The sequence below is a fragment of the Medicago truncatula genome, chromosome 4, assembly GCF_003473485.1.
Source record: "Medicago truncatula cultivar Jemalong A17 chromosome 4, MtrunA17r5.0-ANR, whole genome shotgun sequence".
In the NCBI taxonomy this organism is placed as follows: domain Eukaryota; kingdom Viridiplantae; phylum Streptophyta; class Magnoliopsida; order Fabales; family Fabaceae; genus Medicago; species Medicago truncatula.
The window spans coordinates 60,376,363-60,391,587 of NC_053045.1; the positions used below are offsets into that span (position 1 = coordinate 60,376,363).

Consider the following 15,225-nt stretch of genomic DNA (forward strand, 5'->3'; position numbering starts at 1 on the left):
AAACAGATGCAGTTAGATAAATCAAATTTCTTTATTGACCTGTTCAACTATTTTAATTTCTGGTCTTTGATTGCAACACGTACAAATAGAATTTCGAACGTGTATTTCTGCAGCGTGGTTTGTCAACGAATAATGTTATTTGGTGATATAAATAAATCTTTTTTTGTTTTCAACATTTCTTTGTCAATTTTCAAAGCTCTCAGTCAATTTCTCTGCAAAACCGATGAGCGGGAGAACTAATATGTGACACATGATTTCTTCTGGTTCTATCTATCTCCCTCTTGTATAATCAGTCACTTCTTTATAATCAGCATATAGATTTTCTGTGCTTCGTATTGCAAGACAAGCATATTGAATTTTTTATTTTTTTTTAATAATTTTTGGGATTTAATTTTTAGCGAGCTATGTCTTATGTAGCATAACTTGCCAAACTAATAACTTTTTTCATGCGTTGAGCCAAGCGTTGTGATCTAGAGGATGAATGGAGGAAGAGGAACCCTAATTTATGTTGTTGGATTTAAATACCCATTGATTTTTCGGATTTGTTAGGGTTTGTTTGAAGTAATGAAACTGTGATTGAGCTGTTGATGTGAATAAGGCCCATGAGAAGAAGAAATTGAAGCTGGGTTTTGGCCTGTGAAGAAGAAGAAGATGAAGGTTGGAAGTTCAGTTTTGGATATGAAGAAGAGAGGGGTAAATCAGTAATTACCCATGTGTTTGGTCTCGTTAAGGACAAAACAGTCAATTCACGTGTGAAAATCTAACTGTCCCTTTTATGATAAATAGATCGAATGGATAAAATTAACAAAACTAATAAGGTCTATCATGGACCACTTTTAAGGATGGTCACCATAGATATTTGGAGTTAAAGTTAACGGTCGGAATTTATTTGGCAAACGGAGGAAAAGATGAGGAATCAAAACGTACGTTTTATTAATTGTGGAATCAAAATGAAAACATGAAATTAAATAAGGGATCAAACGATGTAATGAGCCTTAATTAATTAATCTATTCCAAACAGCAATTTTATTTATTACACCCTCCATCCCAAATTACACAGAGACATATAATTTAGACATTTTTTTTTTAAGTAACTTATAATTAATGACAGAGGGAGTAACAATCACCGTTTCTATCTTACTATTATGGCTGGATAAATCGACCATTTTATTTTGTGCGTTTGTTTTGACTTAAAAAAAAATTTAGAGATTTTGGAAAAATGTTTTCTCTCTTAAGTAAGATTTTGGAAAAATGTTGAAGGTAATTTTCATTTACTTACTATAAAAAAAAAATCAATATTTTTCAAAAAATTTAAAACTATGATACTTAATTTGTTTAATTTTAGTAAAAATTGATTTTAAAAAGTTAGTATGAATAACTTTTCATTTTAAGATAAAAATGATTATTTAACAAAAAAATATTTTTAATTAGAAACAAACGAGTGCATTTATTTCAATTTTAAGAAAAATATATTTTGCTTTGAAATAATCTTTTTATTTTTTTCTCGAGATTTTGAAGAAAAAAATAATCTAAAGTTATTCCCATTTGTTTACTATCCTTAAAATCACTAAAAAAAGGATTTTAATTTATTCAGGTGTTACCTCCTTATTTCTTAAAAAAAAAAAAAAATTGAAAAAAGTTAGGGCCCGTTTGTTTGGGATATTTTTTATTTTTGTTGGGTTTGTTTTAGATTTATAAAATTCTATTTTGTTAAATATATATATATATATATATATATATATATATATATATATTCAGTGTATCGCCCTCTTTGAGTTATTTGATTATTTAATTGAGTCTAGAATTTATTAAAATGAGTTTATATTATATTTATATGATACGTGTGATTTAAGATGATTTATATGATTGGCATGATTTATGTGATTTAATGAGGAGTTGTGACTTATTTTATTGTTTAATAAAATAAGATTTGAAAATAAAATAAATATTTAGTTGAGGGGTTGTTTTGAGATTTTAGAGAGTTTTTGGGGAGAAAGAGGAATAAGATAAAATAGATAGAGGAGATATAAATAGGGAAGACCTAGTTTAGAAAAACAGTACGTACGATCAGTTTTTGGAGAAAAGGGAGAAAAAGCCAAGAGAAGAGAAAGAAACCTAGAGAGCTGCGATTTTCATTGCTAAGGTAAGGGTGAGACTAGCATTCAATTCTATTAATCTGTATGATTCTGATGGTTATAATTAACAAGTGTATGATTGAATTAGAGAAGTTGGAAAATTAGGGTTAAAGAGAGAAATTGAGGATTAATGGATGAAAAGTTGTTAGATTGATGTAGAAACTGTTTACAGACCTTAGATAAGTCATAAGATTATTACATGAATCAATGTTAGGCTTAAAACCATGTGAATAGGTGAATTTTCGTGAAAACTGCACTTTTGCCCGAGCCTACATTCATCGCTCGCCTCCCGAGTGATGATCCTCGCCATAGCGAGTGATGAACTTCATCGCTCGCCTCGCGAGTTGCACCTTGCAGCTCGCCACAGCGAGCAGTTCACTCGCCTAGCGAGTGTGACCAGAGAGTCAACATGATTTCGTAGTTTTGATCTTTAAGTTGGTATTTAGATGATTTCGAGTGCCTGAACATGTATAATAATGATCAGGAAAGATTCTAGAATGAGATTGAACCTGGAATAGTTTAAGAATGCATTGTTGGGAGTTACACCTGAACTCGCCATAGCGAGTAGAGGCTCTCGCCTCGCGAGTTGCCCAGTTACAGAATGCTTGTTTAGGATTTTGCGATCTTTGTCGCACGAGTCGTAAAGAGTTGAACTTTGGGGTAGTAATGAAGATTGTATAAGATATTAATGATGATCTGTGAAGCTGTTATAAGATGATTTGATGTTGTTTATAATGTGATATAATTGTATATGCATTACTTGGATTATATATGAATGTTTGAGATGTTGTTGAATTTCATTTGATATTGTTATATCATGAACTGATTTGCATACTGCCTATGTTGCTGTTTGTTATTTAACTAAGCTGCATGAGTCGGTCTAAGTTGAAAGAAGATGTTCCAAATTATTGGATTTATATAAGAGGTTGTTGTTTCTAATAGGTCGAGTTGTTGTGTCCAGGCATTAGCATTCATTTATGGGGGCTTGATGCCCTGGAGCCTTTGCTCACCACGTTGGGGGCTTGATGCCCTGAAGCTTTAGCTCAACTAAGTTGAGTGCTTGATGCCCTGGAAGTATATTAATACTTATTACGTTGAGGGCTTGATGCCCTGGATTGGTACCACATGCATATAAGAGGTCTAAGTTGCATAGTCGAGTTGGAGTCGCATTTGTCGAGTCAAAGTTGTTAAGTTGCCAAGATATTGAGTTGTGATTCTTTATATGAACTGTCAATGGAGTGATATATGAAATATTTATTATCTATGATGATATTATGATGTTTTCATGTTGTTAGATATAATTGTTGAATTATATGTTTAATATTATTGTTTTGTGAAATCTCACCTCTTCTGCTTGGAAATGTTGCTCTTCGTATGAGTAACTTGCAGGTGATCAAAAGTAGGTTGATGTGTTTGCTGTCGTGAGTGGCTATCCCTCACTGAGTCTTTTAGGTGCTCTGATACGTAACGGGATGGGATCTTTAGTGGCTATTTTCAATTCCTTACGTATTTGATTTATGATGTTAATTAATTAAGTTGTTTAACTGAATATTTATGAGATGTTTGATGAGGCCTGCGTGCCAAGACTTATTTATGTTGATGAATTTAATCCGCTGCAAAGTTTTGGAAGGATAATTAGTTATTTATCACATTTATGTTTTTAAGAAGTGCAGCATTCCGTTTATGTGTTGATTACTCTGATAAATGTTATGAAATTTTTAAGTTGGGAAAACGGGGTGTTACATTTAGTCTCAAAATGTAAAGCTATTTTTAGTAGTTTTTTCAAAATCTATTTTTTCTAAAGACAAGGAAGTCAAGTATAAGAGCTTCAAGTCTTAAAAAAATTGATTTTTATGATAGGGAACAAAAAGAAATAAAAGAACGGGTCGTGACTCTTGAGAATCCCTCCTATGTTCAGCCGCCTCCATCGCCTTCCTCCTTTGTTCAGCCGCCTCACTTATCCCCTCATTCGTATCCTTGGATTTCACAATGTAGAGATTTCTGGCGGTGATGCGATGAGGAGTCTCTTTACCTCCGCATCACTTTCAAATCGCCAACGAACATTCCGGCGGTCGGTTTCTTCAAACGGACGAGTTCTTCATCGTCCGTCGTTGTCTGTGCTCTTGGAGGATCAGATTCTTGGTACTGTGGAGGAGTTCTATCATGCCAGCATGGTTCTCTTCTCCCTGTTTCTGGTATCCATATCTGTTTTGATATAGTTGTTTGCCAAGGTGGTGCGCAGGCTTATCAGCGCAACACCACCATCAAGCCTCGTTAGACTCGTTTGATCTTTCGGGGTTGCCTCTTTTATGCCGTCGGGGTTGTTTAAGTAGTCGACGTCGTCGCGGACTACCCCTGTCTGTGTGTTGACAGTTCCTATGACGGATGATTCAGATTGATTGGCTAGAAATGGCTGCGTAAACTTGATGTTCTCGTCGCATTGAGTCTTTGGTCGGTGGATATGTTATCGTGTTGGCAATCTGATTCACTTCCAGAACGGAAAACTTGTGGTATTGGTCCTCTAGGATCATGGATGCTTCGTAATAGGGCTTCTAGGCTAGAAATAACAATGCACTTGTTGTCCGCTGTTATTGCGAATAGGATGCGAGTGTTACCGTGTTGGCAGTGCTCGTGGTACTCAGACCTGTTGATCGACCATCCCTCGATATGACCTTCAATTGGTTTGAGTTGCTTTCTATTGGATTTGGCTAGAAATGGTCGTGAAAGCTTTCTGTCGCAGCATAGTGGGTTGTAGGCGTGGGGTTCTGTATCCGTGTTGGCGGTAGAATCTCTCACACCTGTACGAAGTTTCTCTGTATAACTTGGGGAGGTTTCATAATTCTCATCAGTCTACCTAATGTCGGACTGCTTGGCTCGAAAGAGACATTATGCTTGTTGCTTTCGCAAGGAGATGTTGGTTTTTGGATTCATTCTATGTTGACGGTTTGTCCATACACCACTTGTTAGACATTCACCGATGTTGTTTTTATTTCATTGTATCACTCGATTGGGTTTGAATACACTTTGTGTGAATTGACTAGGTTAGGTTTATGTCCCCCGAGTTCTTTTTTAGTATTTTTTTTTTTTTTACCTTTTTTTAATAATATATATGAATACCTGACATAGATTGGAATCTACAAGACATTCCAACTTTTGAACCGTTTTCTGTTCCTTTTTTATGTCATCGGTCTCTGGCCTTATAAAAAAAATAAAAGAAAATAACTTTAGATTTTTTTTAAAATTTATAAAAAAAATATATCTGGATTCTTCCAACCCAAAATCTTTTTTCTTAAACTTAAACAAAGGCATCTTTAATCCTAATAGCCTTTTAGTTTTGAATAAAAAATTGATTTTTCCATAAAATATTTAAAAAAAAAAATCATAAACAAACACTAAAAAAATGACAAAAGTGGTTTTATTTTATAATGAATATTTTTTAAAAAATAATTTTGAACAAATGTGCACGTTTGTTCTAGATCACTTTAGAGACATTTGTTATTATTTTAGAGAGAATTATTTTTGAAGAAATATATTTTTTAACTAAAAAAATTACTTCTATTATTTTATAATAAATATATTAAAATAATAAAAGTGATTTTTTGTTTAAAAATATATTTCTTCCGCAAAAATTCCCAAAGCAAAGTTCTCATATTTGGTTTGAAGAGTTTTATTGATAATTTAGGTTGGTGTGGTTATGGGTTCTTCTCTTAAGAACTTGTTAGGGGGTTGGATTTTGGCTTTTTCAGAAGTTGTTATTTTACGTCTAATATTAATGTCGAGCTTTAGGCTATATACATGGTCTTGGTCTAGCTTGGACACATGATTACGGATATATAATTTGTGAATCTGATTCTCTCTCCACAATAAAATTTATTAAAGACAAAGTCTCGCATACCCACCAATATGTTGCGATTGTTGATTATATTAGTAACCAAAAAAAAAAAACAGATCCCTACTGACCAGGGACTGAAACATTATACTTGTGCACACCTTACGGAAAAAAAACTCTTGCGCCAATTGATTGATTCGAACTACTCTTGATAAAGAGATTATAATTTTTTGTTTTTGTCCCCCTTTATTTGCTAGCATTTGAGAGCTGGAAGTATCTTTCATTAGACTTCTAGTTTTCTTTTATCTTTTCTGTTTTTTTTTCTCATTGATAAAAAATATATTGGTTTGAAGAAAAAAATATATATTGGTTTGAAGAAATTTGAATCCAATATCTTGGATTTACCTTTTGCTATTGAACTAACGCTTCACGTGTAATGCAAGGTGCTATGATGATATAAAATCTTAAAAAAAATGAAAACGTGATATAGAAAAAAGCAAATTAATTTTGAAGTTTTCTTTCAATTAATCGCGTATAATTTTTTAAATGACAAATAATCATTTACGTCCTTGAATGTACAATGAATAGTCACATTAGTGTCAATCAATGTAGTGAAATTACAAAATAGTCTTTGATTGTACACTTGGTTAGTCAAAATAATCTCTTGACAAGAACAATTGTTCCTATTTTCGATGAAGAAATGCTTACATCTTTCGTATGTACTCCTTGTTTTAACTCACCATGCTTCAACCCTCCAATCACTCCAAGGCTGTGGCGTTAAAGGAAACATTGAATTGTCTTGAACTATTTTGATTAACGGAGTGCATAATAAAGACTATTTTATACTTTTGCTAGATCGATGGATTGTTGTGTCTACTAGTTAGAGGTTGGGGTGTTGCGGGATAGAATTAGGCGTTTGTTTGAGTCAAGTGAGGATCTTAATGTTTCAGTGGCGACAATGAGGATGGAAGGTTGGGAGGTTGACGAGGTGGGTTGGAGGTGGAGAAGAAGACTGTTTGCTTAGGAAGAGGAACAATTGGTAGATTGTGCTAGGTTGCTTGATAACATTTTTTGTAGGGTAACGTAAATGACAAATGAGTTTGGAAACGTGACCACGTTGAAGGGTACCCAGTAAAAGGTGTATACTCCCTCCGTCTCTAAATTATAGTCGTTTAAGGATTGTGCACGATTATTAAGAAAATGATTAATTGTGTTAATTTCAATGGTAAAATTAATACAATTTACTAAAATATCCTTATTAATTGTAGTTAGTGGAGTAGTTAAGTTGAATGAAATTCATTAAATAAGTGTATAATGATGGAAAAGAATAATAAATGTTCTATTGGTTTGTAAAGTGACAATTATTTTAAGAAAGAAAGAAGCTAAAAAGACTATTATTGTGAGACAGAGGGAGTATCATAACCTAACGCCTACACATCAGCTTCTTGTCGACAACCATTCAGACTTAATTTGGAGCAAAGCAGTGCCTCTCAAAGTGTCGTGTTTGCATGAAGAACAATTAATAAGAGAATTCCCACGAAGGGCAACTTAGTTCAAAGATGAGTAATTCCATTTGTTTCGGTTTTGTGTTTAGCCGGGTGCAGAGAAGAGGAAGCCATCAATCATCTATTTTTGGAATGTGACTTCTTTGATAGCATTTGACATCTTCTTCATTGTTGGTTGGGTATAACTACCATTGTTCCATCATACATTAGATGTCACGCGCAACAACTTGCTGGAACACATGTTTTCAAGAAGGACATTTGTGGCAGACGTGTCTTCAGATCAAATGGAAGGAGCGGAATTCGAGAATTTTCAACGTATCTTCTCAGGATCAACTTCTCCATAGTTTTAAGTTTCATTCTTGATGGTGGCTAAAGACGCATAAACCGGATTTCTCTATTGATTTTCATTATTAATGGTCTACGTCGTCTCTTTATATAGGTTACACCAGTTTGTAATTGTAGTTTCTGTATTGCCATGTTTGTTACTATGATTTTTTGTACAATTTCCCATTAGGCACATTTTGTGCTTAACTGGTTTGGTTGTTATTATATTTTGCATTTGGATTCTTAAAAAAAAAAAAAAAAATACTATTTACCCGTTCTTTATACGAGTTTAAGGTAAATATGATTAACACCAAATGCAAACTTCGGAGAGATTTAGTGCAGTTGTTCAAATTCAAACCTTCAAGGTCACCACTAAAATGATTTAAAATAAATCAAGTGTGTGAAGAACCTTGGAAGAATTGCAAATTTGAGAACTGAATCCACCAGTGAATGAATTGTTACTCACACTGAGAGCAAGTAGACGTGGAAATTCACCAAGGTGGAAAAACTCACCAGGAAACGAGTTACTTTAAATATTCAACACTTCAATGAGTTTCAAACCAAAAAGTGTCTCAGAAACAGGTCCTGACAACATGTTATAGCTCAAATCAAGGAATTTCAACATCTTCAACTTGGAACGTAATTCAAGGCATCCTAATATTTACAGATTCAAAGAGGTAAGAGTTTTATTTTTTAAAAATTGTTTCTTCTTTAGGTTTGGAGGGGCATTTCGAATGTAATATTTGGTTATCTGCATTACTTTATGCATTGCTCACTGATCTCATTTTACACACTTCTTTAAACTTTTCTCGAAAGAGACTTAAATGTTTATTCCAAAAACAAAATATCTGGTGTTAGCTACTATCATTCAATGGTATCCAAGCACTCTCTTATATTACACTTTAGGAAATTCGTCATAGAGATCTCAAATTGAAAAACACTCTCTTGGATGGAAATCCATCCCCTCGACTTAAATTTTGCAACTTCGATTACTTCAAGGTTAATAGGTCTAGTATGTACCTGTTTCTTTATCTTTGATCTTTTAGCTGATTTCCTGTTTGACAGTCTTTTACTTTCTTTTCTAATAGCATCACTTTCCTGTCAAAAGAAATGCAACTAAATAGGAAATGCGAGACTTTGTGCCAGATAGTTAAGAATTAAACTTAGCAACATTAAGAAGGATTTTGTTAAGGTAAATAGTAACATTTGTACTAATGAAATCAAATGCACTTAGAAGAATACATGATTTTGTTAAGGTAAATAGTAACACGGTTCGTCAGTAGGATCGATAGGTTGTCGATAGAATTGAGAGAAATATATAGGGAAAATAGAGGGAAAACAGAGGAACCAAACATAAAAACAGAGATACTAGAGAAAAAACAGAGAACCAAGCAATAAAACAGAGTAAATCCGAACCAGAGTGAAGTCGAAGCACGGTAGAGGTGCTGTGGCACGTAAGATCGTGCGATCCTACGTACTGGGACTCATTCCTGACTACCTTGGATGGAACTCCTGCATACATTGCTCCAGAGGTTTTATTACGAAAGGAGTACAACGGAAAGTTATCTCGGGTTTTATCAATCATTTTCTTAAAAACCACGTTTCAAATCACTTTTTATGGCTATTAACGACCATCGTTTAACAATTGACAAATATAATAATACAGTATCATATCGATTAAAAAGTTCACCGTTTAGTAAAAATTGTCGATTCAGTTAGTGTTTTTGACTATTTTTGTATAGATTGCAGATGTGTGTTCCTATGGTGTGACACTTTATGGCATGCTAGTTGGTGCACATCCATTTGAAGAACCAGAAGATCATGGATATTTCAGAAAGACTATTGGGGTGAGCTCTAATTCTACTTCAGGTTCAAAGTGCCATTCACTATGAATAATCTCTTAATAGCAGGAAATTTGAACTCCGATTCTCTATGCCTGGTAGAGGAAAATAGTTGTTCAATACTCCATTCCCCATGATGTACAAATTTATGCCAACAATCATAACAGTGTTTCAAACTAGTAAGTGCAGTTTTTAAATGGAATAGACAAGAATTTCAAGAAAGGGTCCCTAACCCCTGCCCTGTCCCAACAAGACAAAGTAAACAAAAGTCAAAACTCAACAACAAAAGCACATGTGTAATCTTGATAGGGAACTAGTGAGCTAGAGTTTCAAGGGTCAAGGGTCAAACACTATGGGACACAACAAAACAACATGGATTGGTGTTTGTTTGTTTGTTACATCTACTTCAAACCAAACATACCTTAGTACTTGTTTTGAAGATTAAAAGTCAATATATTAACAATAAATGGAACTCAAAATTCTAACAAAATTGACAAACAAAAAGTCTTTAAGCCAACAAAATTCAACTGTTTCATTCATTCATTTTCTGTTTCAATAAAAAAAATCTATCCCCCCCCCTTTGTATATTTTTTTATTGAACTAATAACATCACATCACTAATGTCTCTTCTCAAATGTGACTACAACAAACAATATATCATCATCATCATGACATAACAGAAAACATAAAAAAACTTATAAAAAAGTATTGCCAACACGACCACGATGCAACAAATCATGAGCAATATTATCCCTAGCTTGAGCAGCAGCAACAGATTTCACACCATTCTCAGCAACCATTTCATCATCAAAAAGTTCAAAATTCCATGCAGGATCCATCTTCTCATTCCTCATTTCACAAATATTATGCAAAACACAACAAGCACCAAGAACACCAGGCAACTCCTCAATCTTCACCTCTATCCTCTTCTGCAAACAAGACCACCTTCCTTTCACCTTTGCAAACGCATCCTTACTCAGCTTCTGAATATCTTCCACTTTCTCATTAAACGCGTGCTGTGTCCAAGTAAGATTCTGATGTGTATAAGGAACCAAAATTCCATCCATCAAAGGGAACCCAGAATTTCCAACAACCCAAGAATCTTTCAAATTCCCTGTCATAGCTCTCTGATACATTACAGATTTCTCCAAAACTTGATCATCATTATAAGAACCAGGGTAACCAAGAAAAACATCAGTGAAAACCCCTTTAGCATCAACCACACCTTGAACAGTAACAGAGTATGCAGTTTTCTGGTTCCTCTGAGTCTGCCTCTTATTGAAATAAGAATTCACATTGTTCTTAGGTGCAATTATTGGAATATGTGTGGTATACATTGAACCACCAACATTTGGCATTCCAAAAAGACCCTCAAACTCTTGTTTAATCAAATTCATCTTATTTTCATCAGGCCAAGTAATAAACTTTGGCATAAGAACTTTCTTGATTGCAGCACAAACCTCAAGAACCAGCTTATGACAGGTGGATATACCCAAACCGAACCTCTTTGAAACCAGCCTTAGAGGATCACCGGTGGCGAGTCTCCAGATACAAACCGCCACGCGCTGCCGCCCCGGAATTGCATCCCTTAGCAAAGTGTTTTTCTTTGAAACAGCTGATTCAAGTTCTTGGCATATAAACTCGAACGTTGCTTTGCTCATCCGGAAACATCTCCTGAACTCTTCTTCGGGAAAGTCTGGACTGCTGCATTTCTGCCACCAGTCTTTTGGACGTTCTTTCACCCATAACCGTCTTACTGGACCCCCCATTACTGAAGAAGAACTAGCAGTCGCGACAGCAGCATGTGTGTCGCGACGCTGTTTCTTTGGAGGTGATGATGTCAACTCGTCGAAGTCAAAATCAATCTCAAAGCTAGAGTTGTTCATTGTTGTTGTTGTTGTTGTTGTTGGTATTTGTTGTTGTGGTGTATCCATTTGAATGAGAGTAGTAAGGAAGTTGTTTAAAGAATTAGTATCATTGAAGTTGTTGTTGGTGTTTTTCACATCAATCCATTGATAATGTAACTCCGATTGTGATTGTGATGAATCTTCGGGGTGATTTCTTTTCTTTGTGTTTACATTTGGCTGTTCCAATTCAGGGAAAAAATGGGAATAATCTTCAAAAGAAGAAGGAAATAGTGAATCAATCTCCATGTGAAAAATGAGTATTAGTACTTTTTTTGTGTGAACGCTGAAGAATATTGTGGTGAGTTGAGAAAAGGAAAGAGAGAAAATGGGTTTATATGAGTGAAGGAAAAAAGCGTGTGAACGCGGTACTTTGACTACGACTCTACAATAATGAGTGTGTGTTTAGAGAAAAGAAAAACGTGTTTTTTTCTCTCCATAGTAGTTTGGTTTGTAACTCAACGCGTTTGAAAAAAAAAAAAAAAAAACGAAAAACATTGGAAATTGGGAACGAAATGTGTCAGAAGCTAACTTTGGTCAACAAAAAGTATAACTATGTGTAGTTAGGATTTGCCATAGCATAAATCCAAAAACTATACTACTGCTGTTACTACATGCAAAGACCAAGGGTGTGTCCAAAAAGCTTAAATCACTTCTCTATTTATTGGCGTGATGTTCATTAAAATAATCATACATATAATAAAAAAACCTAATTGCTAAATATACTAATATTTTGACCAACTAATTGTTGTATATAAAAAAGAATAATAATTTACTATTAAAGCCTAAAAATTGGATTTGAATGAATTATTAATATTCCTTTTTCTAAAAATACACAATGAATGTACATGGAAGAAATTTTTCTGTTATTTTTTCCAAAAAAATAAATTTGGAATTAAAGACTAAAAAGTTGGATTTGAATGAATTATTAATATTATTTTTTCTAAAAATACTCAATGAAAGTACATGGTTTTTGTTATTTTTTCCTAAAAAGAAATTTTTTGCTATTAAAGACTAAAAAGTTGGATTTGAATGAGTTATTAATATTCTTTTTTTTTTCTTCTAAAAATACTCAATGAATGTACATGGAAGCTAGTTTTTTATTTGTTAAAATAAAATCCCACATAGGGCTATAAGAAGAAATTTAACAATTGATACATTTTGCTTAAAAAAATTGATACATTGAAAGTTGTGTTATGCATTTTAGTTATAATGGTGATATACTTTTTCTTTTAATAATTTTGAAAAAGAATTATTTTAATATTACAATTAATGTACAAGATTGACTAAGACTACTAATGAATAAAGAAAATACTCGAGTCAAATAATTATAATATTAATATATTATTTAACCAAACAATTAAACTTAAATGTTAATGACTTTCACTAAATGATGAATCATTCGGAAGAATCTGAGTTCGATTTTGGATCATCTTCCTCTAAAAAACCAAAAGGTTAATACTAAAAAAAGATTTATCTATTCTCTAACGATGAAAGTTAATTACCAATAAAAAATAATTATGCCTCATTCTAATTGTCTGAAAGTTCACCATTTCTTTTTATCTTTTGTGTCTTTTTTTCACACCAAACAATAACGACTCGCCAGTTTTCACGACTTTATGTTTTGAGGCACAATACTAATTATCTTAAAAAAATATTTATCTTCCTAAAAACCGTAAAAGAGAATAATTAGCATTACATTATATTTAATTTACATTTACTACAAATAATTTTTAAGATGTTCATCTACTTTTATCTTGCATCATATCTATTTGATGCAATGGAACTACCTTTCTCTCAATTATTTTTTTTAAATAATCTAATGAAAAATTACATTTGTTTCAATATTTAGGAGAAACAAATTTTATTAAAAGAAATAAATCATAATAAAAAACATTAATAAATACATCTCACTTATAATTAATATAAAAAAAACACGGGAGAAACATTTATCACCGACAATACAATTCTTATACATTTTACTCCCTCCGTTTCAAAATGAATGTCGTTTTAGCCAAAAAAAATTGTTTCAAAATGAATGTCACTTTCAGTTTCCAATGCAATAATAACTTCTTCTTTTTTTCAATTGTACCCTTCAATTAATATTATGTTCCACTACTTCCAAGGTATTATTTTTTCTTTAATGAAAAACAGACCAATAGTTGATTAGGATAATTTGGTAAAATTACTATGACATTTGACAACTTTATTTCATTCCTTAATATGTGTGATATATTTCTTTAATAAAAAATAGACCAATAGTTGATTAGGAGTAGTTTGAATGGTGAGATATATTTCCTTTTATTGATTTTGAAAAAGAATTATTTTAATATTATAATTATAATTAATGTACAAAATTGACCAAGACAAGGATGATATCCGTGTCAAGTACGTGGAATTAATGCATCAACAAAATTTAATAAAAATTTTATTTTAAAATTAAATTAAAAATTAAGTCATACAAAAATACATTTCACATAAAATCAATGTATTTTTAAGTTATTTGACATATAAATTTACATAAATTATAAAGTTTTTTTTTTTTTGAAGAAGCTAAACTAGCCCGCCTACATTGGCACTGGAGAGAATCTAACCTGAAACCTCAAGGAGGAGCACACTCTCATATCCCAAGTCAATACCATCAGACCAACTCAAGTGGATTTATAAAGTTAATTATACTATTGTATAGTTTTTGTAAAAATGTATATATTATATAGTTGTATTAACTTTGTCAATGAAGATTAACTCAGTTGGTAAGGAATTGACTCACCTGCAAGACCGTGAGTTCAACTCTCGTTGTGAATGTCAGGACCTATTTGATGCTTGATTTGTAAGTACCTTCGTAAAGCGCACTTTGACCCTTGAAGCTTTTACTCACCCTAGTAAACCTCTCGAGCCAAATTCACCCAAACTAATATCTAACAAAAAAATGCAAAATCTATCAAGGACATGAACAAATATGCATAGGGTGGAAATAGGCCAGGCTGCTCGTCAGGGGCCTATGACCCGGCCTACCTAAAGTCTGGCTCGGCCTAATTTGTTTATTAAACAGGTTAAACTCAAGCTTTTTATAAAGCTCATTAATTTAAATAGGCTAGGCCGAGGCTTATAGAAAATCTAGTTAGACTTATCAGGCCAACCCATATATGTGCAATTATATATATACTGCAACCACATTATATAATACATGCATATTAGCTTTTACAAAATGGATGTGTTAGCTCCACAAATTTTTAATGGATATACGTGCAATATATATATATATAAAGAGAGAGAGAGGGTGTTTCAAATGAGAGCATTCTTATAATGAGAGGAATTAATATTAACCATTGAATATAATCGTACGGTGCAGATTCAAAAGCTCATGGAAAAAGTAATTGCACGTGATTCTATTTTCCTACCCTTTCTCCTTCCTCTCTCTCGCCGAAACACCGTAAGTCTTGAACAAAACCCTTTAATGGAGATTGGAGCTACACTTAATTTGGTGGACATACCTTCATATCTTAGTTGTGTCTATATAGGTACAAGAGATGAAAGGAAAATGATATTCTTATTTTTCTACATTATTTGATGTTCATCATGAAGTCTGCATCGTACGATTATATACAATGGTTAATATTAATTCCTCTCATCCTCTCATTATAAGAGTGCTTTCATTTGAAACACCCTATATATATATATATAAAG

At 32.9% G+C, this 15,225-nt stretch overlaps 1 protein-coding gene across 1 annotated transcript; it reads right to left on the bottom strand.

The window, feature by feature from the left end:
* Positions 1-10,139: 10,139 nt before the first annotated feature.
* On the bottom strand, positions 10,140-11,859 carry LOC112421114 (protein ALP1-like). Its single transcript, XM_024781413.2, has one exon. It carries the CDS (start codon positions 11,785-11,787, stop codon positions 10,330-10,332), a length of 1,458 nt encoding a protein of 485 aa, XP_024637181.1. The 5' UTR covers positions 11,788-11,859; the 3' UTR covers positions 10,140-10,329.
* Between the last annotated feature and the right edge of the window lie 3,366 nt (positions 11,860-15,225).

Excerpts from the sequence above, each read along its gene's own strand:
- LOC112421114 (XM_024781413.2), bottom strand. The coding sequence starts at position 11,787 with ATGGAGATTGATTCACTATTTCCTTCTTCTTTTGAAGATTATTCCCAT.